We start from the raw sequence: 24,760 nt of genomic DNA, 5'->3' as shown, positions 1-24,760 counted from the left end.
TTGTGCTTGTACATATGTGCATATCTGTCAATAGTTTTTTCCCATTAGCCACATATTTTTGTACCAAAAAGCATAATTTGACAATGAGGAAAAATCCTAGAGACTAAGTAAGCATGTCGGAAGGTATACATGTAGATGGTGATTTTCTATTTAGGGGTCCCTGAAAGAATGATACATGTTCTGCTGCAGCACAACAGAGCTGACATGTCACAGGTTTTGAACTCTTGATGTCTCAGACCACCAAGTGTCTGCCTCTCCTCAGTGCCTGCTTTAGGACAAGCACGTGTTGATAAGTATGCTCACTTGCTACTGTGGTCAGCAATGAAATAGATAACTCTGACCTCTGTTTGCAGTACATGGCATGCTGCCAAGTGCAAGTTATCCTTGCCTGAGAAAAATGAACCGTAACATCAGCTCAGTTGCCGTGTTGCTTGGTGACTTCTGGGTGGTGATCAGGCCTGGCACTGTGCAGTGCAGCACTGGTGCTCTGCTGCCTACCGCCCTGTGCCTCAGCAGGACCATTTGCTTTTCTCTAGGCAAAGCTGTTTAATTTTTCAAAGCAGTTGCTCACTTTGCCTTCCAGCACAGAAATCAGGAGCTCTACATGGAACTGACAGGCAGTGGTTTTGAAACAAAACACTGAAACAAGACCAGAGACTTTCTTCGCCTTGCCCATAAAGTGTGGATGGGGTGGAAGAGCAAAGAAGGAGGAAAACCAAAGTAACCGGAATGAGGAGACATCAAGGGCCAAAAAGCAAAAACTGTGACCTGGGAGGGGAAGCTGAGACCACTGATGGGGACTGGCTGTTGTAAGCCTGACCTCTGGTGCTGCCAGTGCAGCATCTTCCTTCCTTCCTGCTCCTGGCTGTGAGAGCAGACAGTGTGAAGGGCTGTGGTTCTGCAGCCACGACAGCCAGGGTGCACGACAGCTGCAGAAGACATAGCTTGAAGGTGATGGACTGCGAACACTTGATTTCTCTGGTCCCGAGCAGGGGAAGCTGCTTACAGGACCAGGGAAATTCACTGCATGTTAGAGGGTGGAAAGGAAAAATAGGACTTCGAATGCATGAAGACAGAGTTGACAGAAGACTTCACTGGATGCCTTGCCTTCCTGGAAGGGGTTGCAGTGCTGGCATGCACTGCTCCTTTTTTTGCACACGTGCAAAATTCCTGGTGGAGAATTCAGTAGACTCCTTACACACTGTCAGAGGGATATTTAATAAATAAATAAATTAAATAAATATTTAATTTAGCTGTTGTTAGGCCATAAAATACTCTTTGGCACATCTCATTTTATAGGACTTTGTAAAATACCAGTCTGCCCTGAACCACACAAAATAGGTTGGGGGAGGATCTGCTAAATCTCGTTCTTCTCTAATTTTCAACTTTTTCCCCCCCCTTTCCTCCCCTCCTCCAACCAACTGGAAAAGATTGTGTCTTTCCAACCTCATCCTTCTCCTCACTTTTAGTGTGACTGTTCCTGGGTGTGGTGGTGGACTACAGAACCTTAGGGATGCTCAGCTCTAATTGCCCTCTGTCTCTCCACAGAAGTGTCTGCGGTTGAATCCAGATGTTCCTGTGTGGGTCTCCAAGCAGCGCATTCTGTGCACTCTCAACCACAGCCTGAAGGATGTTCTCAACTATGGGCTCTTCCAGCCAGCCTTCAACGGCAGGGCTGGGAAGTTCCTGGATGAGGAGCGTCTACTGCGGGAGTACCCCCTGAATCCAGACACTCCTGTCCCCTACCTGGAGGTAGCTGTCCTCTTTTTTTTTTTTTTTCCAAATATATATGTGTGTATCTATATACAGATATAGATATATATGCACACACATATATATATGCATAAGTACATAGGACTCATATGATCCCTATGATCCCTTCCACTCTAGGCTCCCCAGAGGTACCACAAAAATTAAGCCCCCCCTCCCCTTTTTTTCCCCATTTGCCATCAGGAGTGAAAGCACAGAAATTTCTGTGGGTGTATGTTTACTCACAGAGAATTCATTGAGGGAAAGCTGAGGCAAACGCCTCTGAGTTTTAGTTTTAGTTGCTCATGACTCTGTCTGGTAGAGAGCTCCATAACGTCTGCCACAGTCCTGTGAAACGGCTTCCCTGTTTATTGACCCTGTTGATCAAAATTTCTTTTTTTTCCACTGGCACCTAACTGTCATGGAAGATTGAAGTTACAGAAGGAAAACTATTGGTACAGAAGGAAAAGCATAGGGAGGTCTTTGAATGTGAGGCTGAAGAAGCTGTTTGACATTTTTTACTTTATTTTAATATTTATTTATTAATTTAATTTAATTTAATTTACAGTTGACCTAGAGGCTGGAGGGCAACTATGTGCTTTGACAGTAAATGACAGTTCCTGTGTGGACCTCATCTACGTGATAAGCATGGAGGATAAATGCTAAGTTTCATGCTATACTATTTTCTGTTCCAGAAAATTAAGTGGAACAGAAATTAACTGAATTACTCTGTACTGACATTTAGTATAGATTTTGCCCTTGGCTGGGATTCAGGTGAACACATGAAGGTATTTGTTCTAAGGGTGACCTGGAGCATTTCTTAGGCTCCATTGGCTCCCCGCTGACTGTAATGGGACTTTGGTTACCTGCATGTGGTCCTCTAGTTTTAGGGATCTTGTGCTATATTTTACCCACAGAATCTACTTAGAAAGCATTACACACTTAAGCTGCATGAACTCTTATAAATGCAAGCGTGAATGCTGTTATTATAACTAATCCTGACTAATTTGGAAAGAAAGTACTGCACAATTTCTTAGTCAACTAACGTTTAATATAGACAAAAACATTTGGAACAACATTAAGAATGCTTGCAAATAAACCTATGAGGTAGTAAATTCCTTAATGTTCTTTACATAGGCTTAAATGCTTCGTTTCTGTACAATTTAGCATAATGTCCATACTTAATGTCTTAGTGCACACATCTAAATGCAGACTTGACATGGATATTTGTTATGTGTCATTTCAATTCTTCATAACTTGATAAGAATGGTAGCCGAGCACTTAAGAATACTTGCTGGAAAACCAAAAATCCTGAATCCATTTACAAGAAATAAATCCTATGTTGATACCAATGAGGTTTCTTGAGCCCAAAAGATAAATTAGCCCTCAAGGCTGCATATGAATGTAATCAGATAAATGAGGGTTTGTACACAGCAACAGAAAAATTACAGAGTTAAAAAGCAGGTACCTGCAGTATTTCCCTGAAGAGGTGGGATGCTGGCTCAGTCCTCTGCCATGGAGAGCTGTTGATACTCCAGATTCCTTTATTGGGATAAAACAGGAGCTGCAACATAGCATGATGGTGCTCAAGCAGCGGGCAGGTTTCTGCCTGCCCATCTGCTGAGATCCAGTTATCCTCGTGTGTTTGATAGTATTGACCTTATCCCATATTGTCCTACTGGTTGTCATCTAATGTCAGATGCTTCCTATGTCATTCATAACGAGGTAGCTGTTTCATTTGTATGCCAAACAACACTGTTGTGTTTCAGCCATTATTAGCCATCACAATCAGTTCATGCACCTTGTAGCTTTGAAAGAGATTTTGAAATTTATGTGTCTGCATGTCCTCCTTGCACAAGTCCAGTCCACGGATGAGCTATCAGAACAGAACTGTTGGGGTGCAAGTAGCTTAGGGTTAGCTGTCCACTTCTGCCATGTAGTTTTGAGTGGCTGACGATGGGTTGCACAACTTAACTCTTCTCAGTTGAAGTTCTTGCTTTGCCCCAGGGTGGCAGTTGTGTGCTGTCATGACATCAAAGCCAACACAGCCTGCCTTCCCTCTCTCAGACCTGCCTTGCTGTTGCCCTACCATGTAGTGCACAGCAGCTGGGACCAGGTGTGCTCAGGAGCTTCCCCAGGGTTGAAGGCTAGGACAGCAGCGGTGGGCAAGAAGTCTAAAGCTGCCCGGATCAGGCCAGTGTGCTGCCCAGGATGCAGAGCTGGCAGCTGGGAGCAGAGCTCATTTGCAGACCCTGGGATGTGATGCCAGGGGTGAAGAGGAGCCACCAAAGGGTGCTTGCAGGACAGTGTTAAGATGTGCAAAGGAGCCCCAACACTGGCAACATCTTCAAGTGACCAACATCTGTGTATCAGTGGGTGAGAGTTTTTCACAGAATTTAAAAAAAGCTGTGTGAAGAAACATCTGCCCAGTAGTACAAGTTTGTGATAAATTTTGGAATACAAGGGCAACTACAGAAGATTGAAAATGTGCTGATATATTGCCAGCATTGAAAAATAAGTAACTTCAGTCCAAAGATAATTTGATGTCAGTTCCAGCTGAAATAATGAAATGTTGGTGACAGATTAAGTTCATAGCAATTCAAAAACTCAAAATACAATTCATGCATTGAAGAAAGATCTAGTCAAAGCCAATTTTACTCTTTAAGGAAACTATAATTTTGCTTGATAAAGATAACTGTACAAAGGTAACAGCCACTTGGGAATATCTGGTTTTGTTCTACATGGTATTCAAATTCCCAATTAGCACTATTGAACATCAGTAGAACAAATGCTACTGGCTAACTAATCGATGGTTAAAAAGTGGTTGTCACTGAAATCATCACTGCATAGATATATTTCTAGTGAGGTTTCTTAAGGACCAACATCAAGCTTGATATGGTTACCCCAGGTATCTGAGTGTAAGTGTGTATGAGTTGGACATGATGATTCCTGTGCATCCCTTCCAATGTGGGATAATCTATGATTCTATGAATGAGAAATCACTGCTGATTGTCTGGCTACACCAAGTCTAGCAGAGAATATAACAGTGTGGATGGCACTCTAGGTCATCTGGTAAGTAGGACATATCAAAGTATACTGCTAAGTCAGCCAAGTGAAAAACATAAAGGGACAAAGCTTGCTTGCAGATGAGGGACTCTAATTTCAGAAAACAAAGTTTCTGAATAAAATGCTGAGTCTTGTGTTCAATAAAGCTAACATTAATTCCTAGTGTGATGCCATGGCAAAAAAAGTGATTCTGTAAATTTTTGTCGTGAATCCTGACAAACAGTGAGTTGGTATGAAGAGTGGCTGGGTTCAAGAGAGTGATATTAGAGCAGTGTGGGGGTCGTAGGCACTGTTCTTGAAAGGACATCAGCAGAAATGATCTGAGAACAGAAGAGGAGATCCTTCAGTGAGAGATTTAGAGCTCAACCTGCTTAGAGGAAAATTGGCTATAGATTACTTGTGTAAGAACTTTCTTGGGGAAAACCTCTCTGTTCTTAGATCCTGAATTAATTGGGAAGAAACAGAACAAAGCCCATACTTTTGGAAGCTGAAGCCAGACAGATTTATATGAAGAACTGGTCAGAATCTCTTTACTGAGAAAAGCAATCAACTATTAGAAAAAAATGTGGAGGAGAACAGTGGATCTGTATCTGTTATTTTCAAATTTAGACAATGTCTTATATGCAAGACTTTACTGGAGCTGCTCAATAGCAATTTGATGCTGAGTGTGTTTTGTTCATTTCATATCTGACATTCTCCCCTCTTGCAGTTCCGGTACAAAAGGCGCGTGTACACCCAGACTTTGCTGGATGACAAGCAGTTTGCCAAACTCCATACAAAGGTAAGGCTGGAGTCTCGCCTGTGAGCTCAAAGCCCTGGTAGCATGTTCAGCACCAATGGTCTGTCCCAATGAGCTGTGGTCTGTTACAGAGAGAGTACCAGGTCTTGAGATGTTTCAGCCTTCCTTGCTTGCCAGAACACAAGTCACTTGTGTAAGCATACTGCTGCTTGCCAAAGCCTGGGGTGATTTAGATGGGGGTGCAAGCTGAAGGACTCCACTAAACTGTGGTGGGGTTCCTGCATAGGGAGGTCCATGCACTGTGTACGTGTGCTTGTGGACGGGTATCTAGTTGGACTCGTCTCTGCTGGAGATCTTGGGGCCAGCTTTCCACAGGGTGGTAAGGCAGAGGTACACACAATGGGCCAGTTCAAGAGAAACTTTGTTTGCTGGCCTGGGTAAGTGACTAAATGCCTGGAGAGCACAATTGTGTTCATTGAGGAGTACGCCTTTCCCTCCCCCTGCCAGAGGCTGCTGCACGCCTTCGCATTGCATGCAGGCCATTGCCTTGTCCTTGGCTTTAACCCATGCATGGTTCAGTCCTTGTGTGGAGAGCGTTCTTGGTCTACCGTGTCCAGGGGTTGTGGACAGTGATCAAGGAATGTGTAAAAATTAGCAGTGCAGGAATTGATTTGGTCTTCCAGATGTTTGAAGGATAGTGAGTGCAGTAAGGATGGTGCTTTTTGCACACATAGGTGTTTTCTGGGAGGGAAGGTGCCCCCTCCCTCCGCCCCAACCCCCTCAGCCCTACAGGCTCTGTGGACAGAGACACCCAACCCAGTACCACCTGTGGGTGCTGCAGAGTCAGGGATGCTGATGGTCACTGGGCCCTGAGCACACGGCAGCTGGATGTTCTGTCGCATTGCACTTTACCTGAAAGCTGCAGTGGTTCCATGATGACATTTCTTGTCTAAGAAGCTAAAACAGTAACTGTGGAGAGGTCTGGGACAATCAAAGGATTTCTGTTGCCATTAATAATTGTACCTTGAGACTGTCCGTGGCCTGTGGGGACTGTGTTGTTTCCCTGGAGGCCGGGAAACCACATGGGAAACCACAGGCAGGAGGAGCGAGGTGGGCTCCAGCAGCACAGCTGGCCCTGAGGCAGCCCCGTGGCTCTAATGTGCTTGGCAGCATTTGCATAGTTGTGTGGTGTGGGGATACCCTCAGTGACCCTCAAACTTGGCCTGTTTTCTGGAGAGTTCAGGGAGAAGTGGGGCTCAGGGCAGGGAGCGATGCCACGGAGGAGATCCTGGGTGTGGCCTGTGCATGAAGGAAAGTGCGAGGAGGCTTTAGAGTTCTTGTTTAAGGAGGATGCAGGACAGGGTGAGATCCCCAGGGCTCCCTGCTGGGTCCCTTGTGGCTGTACAGAGCTACAGCTCCACGGTGCGGTATGGCTGGCTTCCTGGCTATTTTTGTTTTGCCCTCTGACTTGATGCGCATGGTTGCCAGACTGTCAGCTGTGGTGTTTAGCTGCTTTTCTCTGAAAGCCAGCTGTTCCAGGAAACACAGAGGAGGTGACCAGGTCTCAGCAATGCTGGCTGTGTGCCCGAGCTCTCTGCTTCCTCCTCAGCCTTCCCAGCAGCCTGCTCAGCCCCTTTGCGTAGGGCTGCTGTGCGCTGCTCCTGCTGCAGGTCTGCAGGCTGGTGCCTTGCTCCTGCTCACACGTGTTCTGCAAGAGGGTTGTAAGTTTTCAGTTAACATGTACAGCAGCAAGAGCTGGGTGGGGTGGAGCTACAGGCTTAACACAGAGGGAACAAAACTTTCTCCCAAAGGACTTGACCTACTGTAAAGGTTAAAATCTTCCTCATGGGAAGAAACAGGTCCTCTGTCTTCCTTTAGCAGAGCTGCAGAAATGAGAAACAAAATGCTACTAGAGTTTGAATTTGACTCACAAAGATTAAAGTCATGAGGTTTCTGTCTAGTGGCATAAGAATATCCAGGCAGCAAATCTGGAAAGCTCTCAGCATCTCCCTGGCGCCAGGAAACATGAATCACTTCTGAGCTTTGCCAGTGGGAGACTGCGTTTCCTAGAGGGAGGGCTGCAGATGCCTGTGACAGGGAGACCCAAACGGCAGCATCTGAGGACATCCCCTAAGACTGTATAGTAGCCATAAATAAGCTTTATTAAATATTCACGTCATCTCTCTGCTTTAAGGTCTGCTTAAAATAACAAAACTCCTTCATGTTGTTTCTATGTTTTTTAAGTTCTTCTTTGCCACTAAAATACGGCATCCAAATGAAATCTTGCATCTGTGCTCCCCTTTTATCTCCATCAAGAGGATGCTGATGCATATTTCCCTTGGCTGGCATTTTCCAGGAGCCCACGGGCACTGTGGGCCGTGACGCTCATGGGGATGGCAGCAGAGCCCTGGTACTGCCCTGGGGCTGCTCCTGTAGGGCTTCAGTGCAGGCGGTGGGTGAGCAGGAGACATGCTTGTGCCAGCTGCTCAAAGGGGCAATGACGGTGCTGACAGCCAACGGCAGCAGTGTGACTAACTGCATGGCACATCTCGGCACTGATTGCTGGGAGAGGGCGAGAGAGATGCATAGTGCCAATCCCTTTGTGGAGTGGTGCAGACCATGCATGTGTCTTGAGGCATGAGGATGGAATTGTTTCCATATTATTTGTAATGACGCCTAATCTTTTGGGTAGTGAATTACTGGTGGGATTTGTTTGTTTGTTTGTTTGTTTGTTTGTTTTGTTTTGTTTTCTCTGAAATGCAGTAATTTAAAGTGCTGTGAAGAATTAGCTTTAGGTCTAATGGGATGGTAGGACTGTGCCTCAAGCTGTGGTATATGTGAAATCTTGAGACCTGTGGCTAACAGGCTCATCCGAATGAGAGTAAAGTACCAAGACATTCAGAGTTTAGAGTCTCATTGTACATGTAGGTAGCAGGGTATCCTACTTGAAACTTTAAATGCTCTTGATGTATGAATCTTAACTGCCACTTAAAAAACAAAACAAAACAAAGCAAAACAAAAAAACTCCTTTTGCATGCCAGGCAACTTATTCTAGGAAGTGTAGGAAGTGGGGAAGCTGATTTCTTGGATTGGCAGCAATAACAAGGTGACTTGGTAAAATCAGTCAGTCAGCTTCATTCAATCTCTTATACCTTTTGGGATCTGAAGGCAGTGACACTTTTTTTCTTCACTGAATTGCAGTAGACAATTTGGAATGGGAGGGCAAAAAAATGCGTGTGATATAAGGGCAATCCCAACGTGTTTACAAATTAAAAATCTGTGCAGAAAAATCTTGGCATTTACCAAAATGTCCACGAAGGACATTGTGTTACCAAAAGACATGGGGTATTACCACCTTGAATGGGAAAGAAGTGACACATTTAAAGCAATTATTAGCAGTGTGTCCACCATTACTGTTGTAGATGACTGACATCAGTGTAGATAGGAAGCATTAGCTGTAGGCAGTGATCTTCATGTGCTGCAAACTGTACAATTAGAGAAGACAGCCAGCCCAGGCATGGGGATGGGACAGGGTCTGTGCAGGCAGCTGGGTGAAGGAGCAGTGAGAGAGCATCAGCTTGGCAGCCAACACCTGCAGCAGCCACAGGTGACTGCCACCAGCTTTTCTCTAGGTTCTGGTGCATAAGCAGGGCTGTAGTGATGTGGAGGGGATGGTGGCACAGCTCCAGGGAGCAGTGGGATGTGGGGGATGTCTTAGCCCTACATGAACCTGGGAGATTGGAGCAACCACCATGGCCGTGGTGATGCTGGGAGGAGGCATGGGGGCAGGCAGCCGGGGCAGGCTGTGAAGGACTTCAGGCAGAGCTGGGCCGATGGCGTTTGGTATAGGAGTGACCAAGTTTGCTGGTGTGGCATGCACAGCTGCCTTCTTTAAGCCCTTTTTAGGGAGTATCAGTGTATTGTCCTGTGTGGTGTTCTCCAGGAGAAGATGGGCTGCCAGCATTTTGGATGCTGGTGGCAGAGCAGCCATGTGCATACTAGCCTGGGAGCTTCCATTGAGGTACCACGGTGCTGGCCAGTTTGTGCTCCTATTTAAAATGTTGTCATACCCCTGAAAATCCAATTAGAGAGCCAAAGGAACTCGATAATGTCAGCAGTAAATGCTGGACAGTGAAAGGACTTGCCATGAATAGACAAGCATCTGTGCAGGTACTGTAAAACAGCACCAACTACTCGGGTACCATGTGCACTGTGCCTTCTGCCTGTCTGGTTGCATTAGCTGAGTATCGCCTGGTGCAGGCTGGAGCCCATGCTGCCTCAGCAGCACTCGGAGCAGCACACCTGCAGCATCCCTCGTGGAAGTGTGTGTCCTGTGGGACAGCAGGTGCTGCCCTCAGTCCTCTGCTGAGTGCTTGCCCCTGCCACAGCTTGGACCTTGGGCCAGAGCATCCCTCTGCAGGCTGTTGGGAGTGCTTCAAAAGGGTTTGGAGAAGCACTGAGCCAACCTCGGAGATGATGTTTAAAGATTCTTGTTGTGTGCAGTGAAATTGATTATCTGATGTTTCTGAGGGAATCAATGATGTCTACTTGCTGCTGTCTGATTGCCTCAGTGAGAACATGTAAAATGGCTGGTGCAAGGGAGGACCAGCTTCTTCTGGTGCCCGTGACCCCATGTCATCTGCCACACTCTGATTTGTGGATGGTTTGTCTTAATTTTATCTGCTGTTTGGAGCAAACCAGGCCCTAAGGAAAGATTAGGCTTTTTTTTGATACTAAAATTGCTGGAAACATCAGCATGCACTTGGCGTTAAGGGGATGTTTTGTCTCTCCACTCTTGCGGTGCGGCTGAGCACTTGGCTTCCTGTGCGCCCAGCCTGGGCTGAATAGTGAGCGACAGTTAGAATAATTTCTCTGCAAGAAGAATATCTCATTTATTTTCTTTCATTTCAATTCAAGAGAGAAAGACTTGTTCCCTTGCACCAGCTTCCTCTCAATGAGCTTTTATTTTCTGGAGGGTGTTGATTTTTCTTGTGGTTTTGTGCTAATGAGGGAAAATGGGCTGAACACAATGTCCCAGCAGGATGACTGGGACTGTGTCCCTTCCCCAGGAACTTTCCTGATCTTAACCTCAGGCTTACTTCTGTGAACACGCCTCAGACTTGCTCAACAGTCATCTACTGACATAAGGTGTTTTGGGTAATGATGTGGAAATCGAGCTGAAGTACAAGGGAGAGGTGGCAGAGGTTTGAGCAGAAGCCCCAGTGGCTTCCCAATGGTGGGATTAGAGCAGAGCCAGGTTTGGCTCTTGTCTCCTCTAACTGGGCTCCTCCTTTTCCAGGATCAGGGCAGGGTTCATGGACAGCCTGCAGGAGATGCTGGAGGCGGTGAGCTCAGCTCCACTGCAGAGTTTTGTTAGAGACCACAATGGCCCCAGTGCTGGAATGGGAGGGTCCTACCTGTCTCAGCCCCTTGTGTCCAACCCCTGCCCTCACCTGCTGTTGGCCTGCACCAAGACATTGGGAAATCAATTGGACATCTGATGATAAGACAAGGGGCAACGGGTACAAGCCAGAAGATAGGAGGTTCCACTTAAATATGAATCCCAGAATCATCTAGGTTGGAAGAGACCTCCAAGGTCTAGTCCAACCACAGTGAGGGTGGGGGAATGCAGGAACAGGCTTCCCAGAGGCTGTGGAATCTCCTTCTCTGGAGACATTCAAAACCTGCCTGGATGCGTTCCTGTGTGACCTGATCTAGGTGTTCCTGCTCCAGCAGGGGGATTGGACTAGATGATCTTTCAAGGTCCCTTCCAATCCCTAAAATTCTGTGATTCTGTGAAATAGAAATAGGCACAAAGTGCCCACGAAATCAGCGAGGGGCAGCCATATGCTAGTTTAATTTTATTTGCATAAGTTCTTGTTGTGTCTTACTTTTTTTCTCCCCAAGGAAGGTTTCCTTCATGCCTCTTAGTATAGCCATTCACGCACACTGATTTGAAAATCACCATGATCTTCACACTAAATATGGTACTTTTGCTCGTGGGAAGATACACTATGAGTGTTTATTTAAGCAGTTAGATATCTTTATAGAAATACGTTTACGTTTTAATTTTTGTGTATAGGGAATTGGATGTGATGCCTTTACTGGATTCTGATTTTTTTTTATATTATTATTTTGATTTGTATCCAACTGTGTTTGGGCAGAAGCTGAAATTCAATTAAAATTAAAGTGGAATAACATTTTAAATAGTGTCTTTATCACTTTAATAAACGTTCCTGTAACGTACTGGACACAGAAGAAGAAAAGTAAATTTATCAGTATATATCTTTTGTATTTAAAGCTGACTGATCTTTTAAACAAAGGGAGATTTGGTTTGTATTAGTGTTTCTCATTACAAATTCCCAAAGGTATTTAAGTGACAGAAAATAAGTAAGTGTCTGGTGAGATTTCAAAATTGCCTAAGTGATTTAGGCATCTGCTTAGCTCCCCTTGATTTCTGTGGGAGTCTGACATTTGCTCTCTCTCTTCATGTCTAGTCACCTTAATACTTTTGAAAACCTGGCCCCAAATCCTCAGGTTCTTAGAATAATGAGATCTCATTCCTTTCCTGACAGGATTATATTCATAAACTGGGGGAGGAAAGCAAGCTTCCTTACTCTCTCAGCTCTCAAATCTTCTTTCGGCTTTGAGTGAATCAGTCCAAATTATAAAGAAAGTATCTATGTTTCTAGCTAAATTGAAATGAAAAACAATCTGATAGGAAAGCTTTTCTATGCACCATAAGCTGAAAAAACAACATGGAAGAATGAAAATACCAGCATTTGCTTCTTTGAAAAGTGGTTATAATGTGCCCAGCATGGGATATGGCTGTGACATATTTATAGTTTTTGAGTTGATTTACAAAGCCAAGTATGTTTTGCTTCTGGTTTCAAATGATTCAGATAAAGCATGCTTGAATTCATGACTATTGGAGGAAGGGCCATTTAATCAATACAGTTTTCTAAATACTTGTAAGTATGGATTTAGCATAAGCTGTCACATGGCAAACACAGGTTTTAACAGCTGTATTTTTGCAAAAAGAGATACCCTTATTGTAGCCGAAATCTTACTGAAACAAAGACTTTAAAGCCAGGATGAAGTTGCTGTAGTTTGGCACTGCTGTGTGTGTCACGGTGCCTGGGGCTGCCACTGGTGACTGCGGTGGCAAGTGGGCACAGAGCGGCTCCCAGGAGCCACCTGGGTCTGATTTCAGTTCAAGCTGTTGAACTCGGATCAGCCCTGTGCTGTGTTCCTGGTGTGGTGTTGGTTCAAATGCTGGCAGAATCGCTCAGCTGTGCTGCTGGGGGTGGGCCACTGTGCCAAAAGAAGCTGAGACTGCCCCGCAGACTGTGGGCAGGTGTCTGCTTGTTGTCAAGGGCCTGCATCCCCCTCTGAGCTGGGGCTGCTTGAGAGGCTCTGGGGCTGGCCTGCAGGCTCAGCTCAGGGGTCCTGGAGCCAGCCAGGATGAGCATGGAGTCCCACAGGCGTTCTGGTGCTGGAGGCATTGTCTGCAATGGCTAGGTATGTGAGAGGCTGCCAAGCACAAGAGTGCCTGGATCGTGATGCAACATTTTGAAGTATGAACTGACCGAAACATCTTAATTTGTAATATCCTGTTCCTTTCCGTAATCTGATTTCTGTTATTTCTCAGATCTGGCTATTGGCAGAGTCCTGGAGAGTTCTCTGGGAAGTAGCAGAGTGCCTCCCAAGTATGTGTGCTTTGAGACAGTTGTCTCTCTGTGGTCATTGCAAAATTTTAACTCCAGTGAAACAATGTCTTTCTCTAACTTTATTCTGGAAAACAGCTCACTTGATTTAATTATTACCTCTCCATTGGTGAAGAATAAGAAACTGAAAACTGTAGTAATATGAAGCTCTGGACAGCTACACTTGTGAATATTGCTGCTCCTCGTGCCTGTAACAAAATTACACGTGTCCCTTTGGTTGCTGCTTTGCTGTTCAAGCACACAGTTCCAAACCTGCTGTCTTTTGGCAGTGAAATGGTGCAAGGTGACCCTGCTCCTGTCTGTTTGTCCCATCTGCTGACACAGTTCACTGCTTTGGTTGTACAAACACATCTTCCTGTAAGGTCATGCTGTAAACTCAATCAGAGATGCCATCTCGGTTGCGATTTTCTTTTTATTAGTCTGTTTCCTCGTTATATTTTAATTCAGATTTCTAAGTGGAGCAAAGCAGTCATCCAGTCCTGTGATTAGACATGTGATTCTTGTAACATCTATAATTATGCCTCCAGTAAATGGTCTTTTTCATTATCTGTGTTCAGTTTTTAGGTATTACCCTTGTTCTCCAAGGTCTAGGACCAAAAGTGGAGGAACAAAACTGTGCAAGGGATGATAAGAAGCCACTACATTTTCTTCTGTCCTCTCCTTGTATTTTTAAGTTTGAGAACTGCAGTGAACTCCTAGCTTGGGCACTAAGATGCACATTTGGAGCATGCTGCTAAGCAGTTATAAACTAATGGATGAAAATATTTTTCTATTTATTATTTTACAGGTAAAGTCTATAGACTTGACAGATTGTTTTTGCAGCTTTGCTGTAGATTTGATCTGAGATCTTGTGTAGGCGAACATTCTTTGTTCTTCATTTGCAAAGACAGAATAGTAATGGATTTCCCCCAAATGGAAATTCCATGTGGTCACCCATTAGCGCCTGTGTGGTGCACAGGACCTTGATGATTAACAAGTACCTGTAGGGGGAGAATGCACATCCCAGAGGTGAAGGTGCCTCTTTCTGCATTCTCCTTATACTCATGCACTTTTATCTTCAGTGTCTTGCTAAATATAAAAACTATCGTTAAAAGTTGACATAGTGCATCATCTTCCGATTGTCAAAATACGTTTTACCGTCCTGAGCACCTACAATATACAATATACTACTATTCTACAATAGTAGAAGTATACACTAGCACACTGCTGATGGATGTAGATGGTCTGGATAGGATGCACTTCTGGGTTGAAAACAACAGTTAGCAGTAGAACCTCAAGAGCAGTTCAGTTTAGTACCTGGGATGTTTGGTAAAAACCTAAACATGCAACTGTCAGAAGTCGCTGTCGCATGCACAGAGGTGTGGTGTCTGCCTGAGCAGAGAGCTCACAGAAGAAACTTCCGTGGCCATAGAGGACCTGGGAAGGCTGCAGCTTAAGGGATGTGCATGGGCAGAGGGTACTGGCACCATGGAGGTGGGCATGGGCTCATCATTGACATGGACTCAGCTCTGTTGTCAAGGATCGTGCTGAGACTGTCAGACCTGTTCTTGGGTACTGGGGTTTAGCATGCATGGAGCATCGTCTGTTGGGTTAGGTTAGCATCATCTGCTAAATGGCTGTTGGAAGGAGAAGGGACATATGGACAAACAGGAGTTGAAAGAACAGGGTTCAATCTGCACAATTGGGTGACAGTTGAGAACAGACATTTTGGGATCACATCCTGGAGGTGGTCGTGGAGTGGTCAGTCTGTGCTGTTGCTGGCAGGTGGCTTTGAGCTTCTCCAGTGTTACTGTACTTGTGCTGGTGGAATAGTAAAACAGGAGAAATATTTTGCTTTTAGTTACTTATGAAACAAGAAGGAATCTGGGGGAGAAGCAACACCGAGTAGCAAGGGTCAGGGAGGTGTCTTGCCATCAGAAAGGCAGCACTTGTGCACTGCTGCAGTTGATGGCAGTTGCACATGCCCATTTGTGCTGTGGGATTCGATTATGCAGTGGATGCACATTTCCAGCTCCTTCTGCTTTGGGTGACCCATGTCTGGGTGTCACTGTGGGAATCAATTATGCTGTGGATGCACATTTCCAGCTCCTTCTGCTTCGGGTGACCCATGTCTGGGTGTCACTGTGGACATCTGGAGTGAGCCGCTTTAGTACTGGTATGCATATTGTGGAGCTGCACCACTGCAAGGTCTTGCCTGAGCTAATAATCTCTGATGAGATGGAGTTAATGTTGCAGGAGGTGGTGCGCTACAATGACCAGAACTTTACATATGTGATCTGGCTTGTTTTATGGCATGGGTCTGTGGTGCCAATCTTAGAAAACGTATGCAAAGAATGTTTAGCTTTGCACACTAACTAAACACAGAGGGAATATGGTTAACCAGGTAAACAGCCCAGCATGAATTTGCCTCATCTTTTGAAAGTCTCAGTTTGGTGATACTTTTTGTATAACTTCTTGCCGTGGTCTCCTCAGCATGCAAGACAAAGAGCACAGGTGAATTTTACAGGTCCCAAGTTTGGGGATTTGCAGTGTCCTCTGTAGAATTGCTTCTAAATGTATTAACTTTTCCCCTTAGAAAATTAAACTTTGGCAGAAGCAAAATATTGCACAAGATAATGCATAATGAAATTTTGTTTAGAAGGTCGTTGAAAACAATCATAAATGTTTCTGCACCGTGCTTGGTATTTTCAGATTTTTTTTCAACTGAAAGACTTCAAAATGAAATTTGAAGTGAAACACTTTGGAATTCATTTTGTTTCATAAAAGATAACATTCTTCTGTGTCAAATAAAGGAAAATGTTGAATCTTGAGTTTTTTCACTGTGTGGAAAATCTGCTCTGCTCAGAAGCATTCAGCCAGCAGTGCAGTATTTCACAGGAGCTACAGCTATTCCTTGATTCTTGATTGCAGGTTGGCTGGTTGGCTAGAGCATTTCCCAAAGTCTTCCCTCAGCTGATTGCACACTATTTTTGCTATGTCAGGCACTTTCTAGACTTCCTTTCCTAAAACTGGCTGCTTCAAGGCTTAATTAAAATCAGCTAAAAGAAAAATAAAAACAAACAAACGAAAACCAACCTGCAATCAAAGATCTGAAAAACTGGACTGGAAATGAGTATTTTCACATTGTATTTTGTCCAAGTGCTATCTGCCTGCCTGGCAGAGCTGCAATTTCTAGAGTCTAGAAATTTAATAAAAGGATATGTTCATCAAGTGTAGCTATCCAAAAGAGAAAAAAAAAAAAAAGAGGAAAAAAACAGTAACCTACAAACAGCCAGGCAGACTTAAAGGAGTCTTTTGAGCACTCAGTCCCCTCAAGAGAACAAATTTATGTCTCTGGCCAAAGACAGAAAATTACACCAAGAATAAAACAGAATTTCACAGCAGAGAGTGCAACAGCCATACCCATTACACCATACAATAATAGTCGGTGTTTGAGTAGCTTGATCTTTCTTGAGTATTTCAAGTTCAACAGGCAGACAGATGATACAGCCTCAAAATGATTTACAAGAGAAGATGCAATGCTGCAGTGAGACACAGACCCAAGTGTGCTGTGCCGACATTGGTGCTGTTTAGTGGGTGGCTGGCACTGCACTTTCCATAGCCAGCTCCGTGCTGCATGGTTGCCAAATGCCTTGATAGATGTCTGGTGATGCATCTGTGTCACAGGCATGTACAACGGGTGCCTGCCCTCACGGTGTTTGTGAACAGAAAGTGTGCCTTAGCAGAGCGTTGTGGTGTGGGCAGAGGGTGGCTTCCTTGGGATGGTCCAGCAATCCCCAGTCTTGAAGAGTGGGTAGGAAGGACTACATTCCATGTGGACTTATGCCATACCCTTAAAGAGAGTATTTGCCTTGTAGAGAATATAGTCTCAGGGACCTGGGAATGAATAAGTGCCCTGGCTTCTAGTGGGTGCTGCACCATTATCCTTGCTGGTTGCCTTGGATCTCCTGAATGAGGATATTCCTCTGGTGGCTTTTTTTTTTCCCGTTGGTGTGTTAACACTATGTGTTGTATGTTTTCCTGGGGTGTCACGGCTGCAGGCAAATCTGAAGAAGTTCATGGAGTACGTGCAAATGCTGAATGCGGAGAAGGTCTGCAGACTGCTGGAGAAGGGACTGGACCCCAACTTCCATGACCCGGATACTGGAGGTGAGATTGGCCTCTTCAGACGGGGGATGATGACAGGGCAGGGTTGGGGGAAAACGTGTCCAGGGGTTGCAGTGGGAATTTGTGGGAGTGGTTGTTCTTGAAGAGGCATAGCAAATGATAATTTGTCTGAAATTAAAAGTTTGGAAGAGAGGTATGTAAGCTGGATTTCTTAGTAGTGTGTCCTGTTATGACACTTGGGTCTTGGAGGTCTTGGGAACATGAAGTTACAGAAGGTGCTTGGCAGAAGAGTGTGTATGGGGAGTGAAAGATGCATAGTCTGGGAATATGACATAAAATGAAAGAGCTGTGGGGCTGTGCATCTTTCAGAGTCGGATTCAGCGGAGGACAAAGCTTTCTCTTGGACTGGCGTATTGGGTGAACATAAAATTTCTTCATGAAGCTGTCAGAAGGTTTAAGAAATGTTTTGGAGGTCAATAAAATAAAATCTTGGCTTCTGGATGCCTCATTTTTTAATTTTTATCTTTTATGCACCTGAGATAGGTCAGGCCTTTGGAGCACAGGCTGTCGGGTTGTCTGCAGGATCCTGGGTGTAAAGAATGAGAATCACAATCCCATGCATTTTCCTTAAGGACAGGATCATGAGGGAGTATTCTCATGGTCTTGTTCTGAGAGAGGAGCTACTGTTTTTATTGTTTCTGTTTTAAAGTAATGCACTTTATTAGTATTTAGCATAGAATTGAACTTCTTTGTGTGAATTACGGGCACGTTGCCAAACCATGAGCAGGCTCCAATTTGATGATTAATTTTCTGTGTTTCCAGTTCAGTTCAATGGCTTTTTAGGTTGTTTCTGACATTCAGGCTACCTCTGTAGCAGGAGTTCTAGTGTGTCCAGAGTGTTGTTCCACACCAAGATCAGCTGGCACAGTCTGCTCTCATGCACACTGTTAACCTCTCTTATCTTCTCAGACAACAGGGCTGCACCCAAACTGCCCCTTGAGAATGGCTCTTGGCCTCTGCCAGCTCTTCAAATGGGAAGGTGAAAGTTGGTTTAGCCAAACTCTGGCAAGAAGCATTCAAACAGCACACAGTAATGTTTGTGTTGTGTAATTTGCTGGTGTAGCCACTCTGTCTGATCCTGCTGAAGTGTCCTGGTGAACAACTGCCTATATGAAGAATAAACCATTAGCAGTATACAAGCATGATTGCTGTTTGCCCTGGAGCATGCCCAAACAGCTCAGCTCTATTTCACTTTCATTTTAGCCCAAGACCTTTCAAGCATTTTGAGTGATGTTTCTTTAAAAAGAAAGTCCTACGCTCTTCTAAAGCTGATTCAGCTTTCTGAAATATATTGCAGAGTGCAGTGTGCTTGAGGAGATCATAGAATCATAGAATGGTTTGGGTTGGAAGGGACTTTAAAGATCATCCAGTCCCTACTCCCTGCCATGGGCAGGGATACATTTCAGTAGATCAGGTTGCTCAAAGCCCCACGCAATGGGGCTGGTAAAGTTTAGGATGCTGGAAAAGTTTTGGATCTGATGTTATTTCACAAAAGGGTGGAGGTTTGTAGGAACAGACTCTTGCATGCTGCAAAGACTCTTAAATACAGAGTGGGAGGAAGGAAAACAAAACATAACAACAAACCACCTGATCCAAATAGTTATTTTGTTCCAGTTCAGAACTGAAGGCAAAACTGGATTTTATGAGATGTGAAAACAGTGTTGGAGCAGAGGGAGTCTTGGACACTTTATTTTGAGCCCTAATTCTCGTGCAAAACAACTTTATTACTGCTTGCTTTACAATCTGTTTTGTGAGCGTGACAGAATGACATAAAACTGCTGCTCAGTATTCATGGGTATCTGGAATTTAAGACCAGATGGAGCTATTATACCGTCCGACCTGACCTCCTGCATCTCATCGGATCCTCATCACCTTGTGTGTGTGTGTTCACTAAGCAAAGCTTAAACATATTTTCCAGAAAGTCATCAATCTTGATTCAGGGAATAGAGGATCCGTGCTGATCTTTCGTTATTTGGTTAATCACCCTCACTGTTTAAAATTCGTACCTCATTTAAATTTGTATGCTTCAGCTTCCAGCTGTCGTTATACTTTATCTTCTAGATTGAAGAGCACTTTAGAACCTGGTATGTCTTCACATGAAGGTATTTGTACATGGTAATCAAGTCAACATTCAATCTTCTCTTTCCTAATTAAAGAGGCCAAACTCCTTTAGCCTTCCATTGAAGGTATTTTTTCCAGTTTTCCTGTCACTTTTGAGGTTTACCTGTTACTGCTCCATTTCTAGGAGGTTTTTAAGAAGGCAAGCACCAGACAACCTGCTGTCTGTCTGCACCATTCATCATGGGCAGGTGCCGTTTTCCCTGCGGGTCCTTGCTCTCTGCTCTCCTGGGCTGTGGTAGCAGTGGCCTCATTGGGGAGGACCCTGGCAGCTGCACATCTCTGCGATGGAGCTCTACATCATTCCCTGCCGGGGTTATTTGACCTGTGTCACCTGAAGCATGGTGAAACCACGAAGCTGTTCCTTGTTTGGAAGCTTTGTTTTGGTGAGGCTGGTTTTGCTCCCATTGGCTTCCCTGTGCAGCCTGGCTGGCTGATGGACAGAGCAAGGTGGGAGCATGTCGGAGGATTTTTCAAAGCTGTGACCACAGGGTGCAGCCATACAGGGCAGCTCATTTCCTCCGCCATGCCATGTGTTCACCCCAGGCTAAGATGGATCCTGCAGGATTGACATGGTTATTGTTTTTGGTTCTGGAATTGCCCAGCAGTCTTCCAAGCTTTGTCACCTGCAAATATGATCAGAAATTTCCATTTACATCAAGATAAAGATGATGAAGGTAGAGCCAAGTCCAACACCTTGTACAGCCTCTTCAGCATATGCAAACATGTTCCGCAGTAACCACTCTGACTGCTTCTCCTTCACTGGGTTTTAGTTAATTTAAAACATGTGTAACTGACATTTTATACTGCTCATTTTTAATGTCATGTAGGACTCAGCTGAGCACAAGTCTTACATCAATACAGCTATCTGCATCAATCAGACTTGTAATTTACCAAGAAAAGGAAATACGTGTGAGTAGCAAGAACTATTTACGGTAAAACTCAGCTGGCCAATATTAATGATATCGGTATTCTTCAATGCTGTGTCAAAATTAAATTCCAAATGAATTTTCCGAGCATTTTTCCGGGATCAGTGCTATTTTTCTGGCTCGTTGTTTTGTGGATCATCTTACTCCTTTTTGAATATTGGCCTGACATTGCTATCTTTATAGTCTTCTTGAATGTCCTAATATTTCAAAATGTATTAAAATTTAACTTTATTGTCCCAGAAAGACCTTCAGGAAGAAGTTAAGGAGGATGATATACAACATCCACTAGATGTAAACAATTTATTCAAGCTCAGGTAGCTCATGCCAAAAATCCTTATTTGGTAATAAGGAAAATAATATTTCCACAGCAGCAAAATTAAAAATATTGATCATCTTGCTTTCTGTATTTATTAGCAATTATTCATTATCTGCTTTGTTGACTAGTTTGCACAGGGTGTAGGAAATTATTTTGGTATTATCTAATTTAAACAACAGTAACAAAACCCCTCTCAGTAGTCCTTTGCCATGCAAATGCAGTTTTCTTTACTGTTATATAATTTGTTCTTGTTCTTGCCCTTCATTTTCTAATTTTGAATTCATACTGACCATTATTTCATCATGGCCTAGTGTTAGAGTCTTTGTAACTGCTCTTACCACTTCAGTGCTGACCTGGATGGAGAACACAGCAGTGGTTCTCCTCCTCAATTTATGGAGCAGTATTCCTGAAACTGTTCTTCAAGAATTCCCAGTCACCTTTTACTTTTTAATTTTAAGCCTCCCATGTTTTCTACGATAAATTTTCTAATCTAATCTAATTTCCCTTGGTTGATTCCCTTAGGAAGCATCAAATATTTACCTGGCTGGTTGGGCCTTCCATCTCTCCCCGTTGTCTTTAGCCGATGAAGCAGCAGTCAAGTGTTTAGTAGATTTTTATTCCTTATGTTGAAATCTAACGTAGCATTTACCTATGTTGGAGCAAAACATTATCTATAGAAAAGCAATCTTTTTTTCCTTTTTAGAAAATGAAATGATATTTTTTTTGGTTGTTGGATGGGACAGCCAGCATTTGCTCTCAACTTGAAGTTGTCCTGATAGTGCAAGTGTTAATTCATATAACTTGGAGATCAACACTTAAAGGTTAATTAATTTTTTTTCTTTACTGGTCTGTAATAAAATCTCATGAAGAATCTTTTAACTTGTTACTTCAGACACTAATTTACATGAATTTGTGGCCCTGTTCTGAATTATTGCTGGACATATGATAGATGATGGGATTTTAATGTGAACTCTCTTTCTGGGCCTTCTTGCCTACTCAGTACTTTCTCATTCTTAATGTTCTAAAATGGTGTAATTGTCTGTAGATTTCAGTAATGACAATTATATCAAGATTCTTATTACCAGTAAAAGCAGTCCACATCCTTTTTGCTGTTATCTGGTCTCCTAGTACTTTGAAATGAGCAAAGAAAAAGAAAAATCTTACTCTCATTCTTTGTCAAATGGCCTTAATTACTTCTGACATGGTGCATTTGTGCTCTATTTCCCTCTTTGGAATTGTTTCACTTGTGTTCTTGGTTTAATGTCTTTCTAATTGTTCTACTTATTTCTCAGCCAAGATCATTACCTCACCTCTCTGTGAAGTGTAGGTTGTTGACTGAGAAAATCCTCTAGAATGGGCCAGTGTTCCCTAAACCCAAGTTTAGCAAAACTCAGTTTTGCTCTCATGTGGTTGGCTGTTCACTTCTGGTATTTTCTGAACAATGTCTTCTCCTGCTTGTAAGACTGAAGGGATCCCTGGGATGAGCACGTGGACTTTTCTTTCAATCAACTCCCCATGCATGTCGTCATGTCCCATTATTAGTGAATTTCTGTCTAATTTCACTAGCTTATCCAACACTGAAGGAAAACGTTGGGTTGTCCTCACCTTCTGTGTTAAGATGTAACAGAAATGTAAGTGCCTCTGTACAGGGATGCAGCATGGGCTGTACACTGAATCCTGTTCCAGATGATGGTGAAGGGCACCCAGATGCCTTTCAGCTGCCAGCTCTGGGGCAGAGTCGGTGACCTGCACTGGGCACCTCACTCTGGGCAATCTGAGCCATCAGTGAGTCCCTGACAGACGCGATGCAGGGCTGGCAGGAGGCTTGTCTGCTGCTCCAAGTTGGATGGGCATTGCCAGGCGGGCTCCTTGCTGGGGATGGCTGCATCCCACCTGTGGGCTGCTGCAGGGTGAGCTCAGCTGTGCTCCATCGAGTTATCTACCACACTGCTGTAAACCACGCGGGAGCCTGTGTACCCATGAATAGGAAAGTTAATTTGTGGGCTGAATCCCATGCCTCTGGCTTTGGCTTGAGGAAGACAGTGCACTGTTTTACTCTTCACCTCTCACTTCAAACAGTCCTTCTTGATGACTTTTCTCAGGACCTGAGCTTCTCATGAATCTTTGTATAAATTAGGAGATGACAGTCTCACTGAAAGAAATCAGAAACTGTAGGCAAGAAAATAAAATATGTTTATTTTTGATTTCTTTTCCACTTCTGGCCGTAACAGTAACAATCCTTCTCCTTGGACCGCCTCTAAGGCTGACTCTTGAATCTAGCTGTCCATCCAGCCTCCTCTAAGTTTTCATTTTTTCAAACCTTATATAGTAGTGTAATGTGTGCTTCTGATCCATATCTTCCAATTGTCACCAGATTGAACTTCATATGCAGGACTGTTCCTCTCCATTTGTAGAAGGGAAAGCATAGTGCATCCAGCTTAGCACAGCTTTTCTATTTGTACAGTTGGAATAGATCCATACCTGAAAAGAAGGAATGATATTCCCTGTGAAACTCCTATTTGGCTGTCTTACTTTCCTGATAGGAGTCTTGACAATGGACTTGTTTACTAAACTAGAATTTCCTAAATTTCTGGTTGAAAGATGAAGGGTATGCAGGGATCCTGTGCTGCAGAGTATGAGAGCAGAGTTACGGATTGTATTGTCCTATGGCAGTATTAGCAGCCAATCATGTTGGTATTGATATAATATGTAATGTGAGTTTTAAAAGCTGCACAAATCATAGAACCATAGAATATTTTGGGTTGTAAGGGACCTTAAATATCATCTGCTTCCAACCCACCTGCCTTGGGTGGGGATGCTATCTATTAGATTGGGTTGCCCAGGGCCTCATCCAACCTGGTCTCCAAGGATATGGAATCCACAACCTGGACAACCTGTTCCAGTGCCTCACCACCTTCTGAATGAAGAACTTCCTCCTAACCTCTAATGTAAATCTTGCCTCTTTTAGTGTAAAACCAATTCCCCCTTGTCCTGTCATTATCTGACTGAACAAAAAGTTGTTCTCCATCTCTAAGTCCCCCTTAAGTACTGAAAGGCGGCAAGGATGTCTCCCCAGAGCCTTCTCTTCTCCAGGCTGAACAGCCCCAGCTCTCTCAGCTTTCTTCATAGGAAAGGTGTTCCAGCCCTCTCATTCCTGTAACTGGAAGCCTCTTCCTGTTTCATAATAGTGTTGTTGTTTTTAAGAGCCCTATGCTTTTTTATTTGAACCTTAGGGTATTGGACATACCTGGTGAGAGAGGATTGTTTTTCTATTTATTTTCCTTTAAAAGTTTTCATATTGGCTTTTTTACCATAATGTCTGAGGACATTATGGGAGTCTGTTGAGCAATATGATTGATGTGTGTCAGTTGTGATCCTTTTTGTGGCATCTTGTTCGTGGAGAAAATAAATATGCATATGTTCAGGATAACATTTTATTTTGGTAAGCTGTAAAGTAAAAATGTTATTGTTCTATGTCATTCCTGCTGTCTTTGTTAGATAAGGGTGATGGATGGAAGAATGTTTTCATAGTTTTATATTCAAGGGGTTTACCCAATTCTCAGTCTGCAATGCAGGAGGTCTGGTGGAATGAAAATGTGCAGTCCCCAAGGTTAAGCAAAGGAGGAGGACATTGGCTTGCCCACAGTGCAACACCAAGATTGTAGGATGCAGGAAACCTGGGAAGGGAGAGAGTTGCTGGGGATCAAGACAGTGAAGTCTCATTTTAGGACACCATCTCCTTGCAAGTCCCTGGGGAAGCAGACAGTCTAGAGAGAAAGGAGAGCATTAATTTAATATTTAATATCCCTCTCCAGAACAGGGAAGACTGTTGAACTGAACGTAGGTGTGGATGTAGACTTGAATCCTGCCAAGACTAAGCTGATTTAAGAACTGGCTTCTGTACCTACAGTTCTGGGCAGAACCTGATTGGTGTTATAGGAGCTGCCTT

The 24,760-nt window shown here is 43.8% G+C and overlaps 1 protein-coding gene across 5 annotated transcripts in view; it reads left to right on the top strand.

Annotated features, from left to right (window-relative positions):
* SHANK3 (SH3 and multiple ankyrin repeat domains 3) overlaps nucleotides 1-24,760 on the top strand; it is a 371,832-nt gene that overhangs the window by 60,365 nt on the left and 286,707 nt on the right. For all 5 annotated transcript variants that reach the window (XM_068670237.1, XM_068670238.1, XM_068670239.1 and 2 more), the window contains 3 exons: nucleotides 1,549-1,752; nucleotides 5,525-5,596; nucleotides 17,322-17,430. In XM_068670237.1, the coding sequence (XP_068526338.1) occupies nucleotides 1,549-1,752; nucleotides 5,525-5,596; nucleotides 17,322-17,430 (385 nt within the window). The remainder of the gene's footprint in view (nucleotides 1-1,548; nucleotides 1,753-5,524; nucleotides 5,597-17,321; nucleotides 17,431-24,760) is intronic.

Source organism: Anas acuta, chromosome 1 (assembly GCF_963932015.1).
Source record: "Anas acuta chromosome 1, bAnaAcu1.1, whole genome shotgun sequence".
In the NCBI taxonomy this organism is placed as follows: Eukaryota; Metazoa; Chordata; class Aves; order Anseriformes; family Anatidae; genus Anas; species Anas acuta.
Note: the sequence above shows the minus strand (reverse complement) of the source record. Positions and strands in the feature narration are given on the sequence as shown.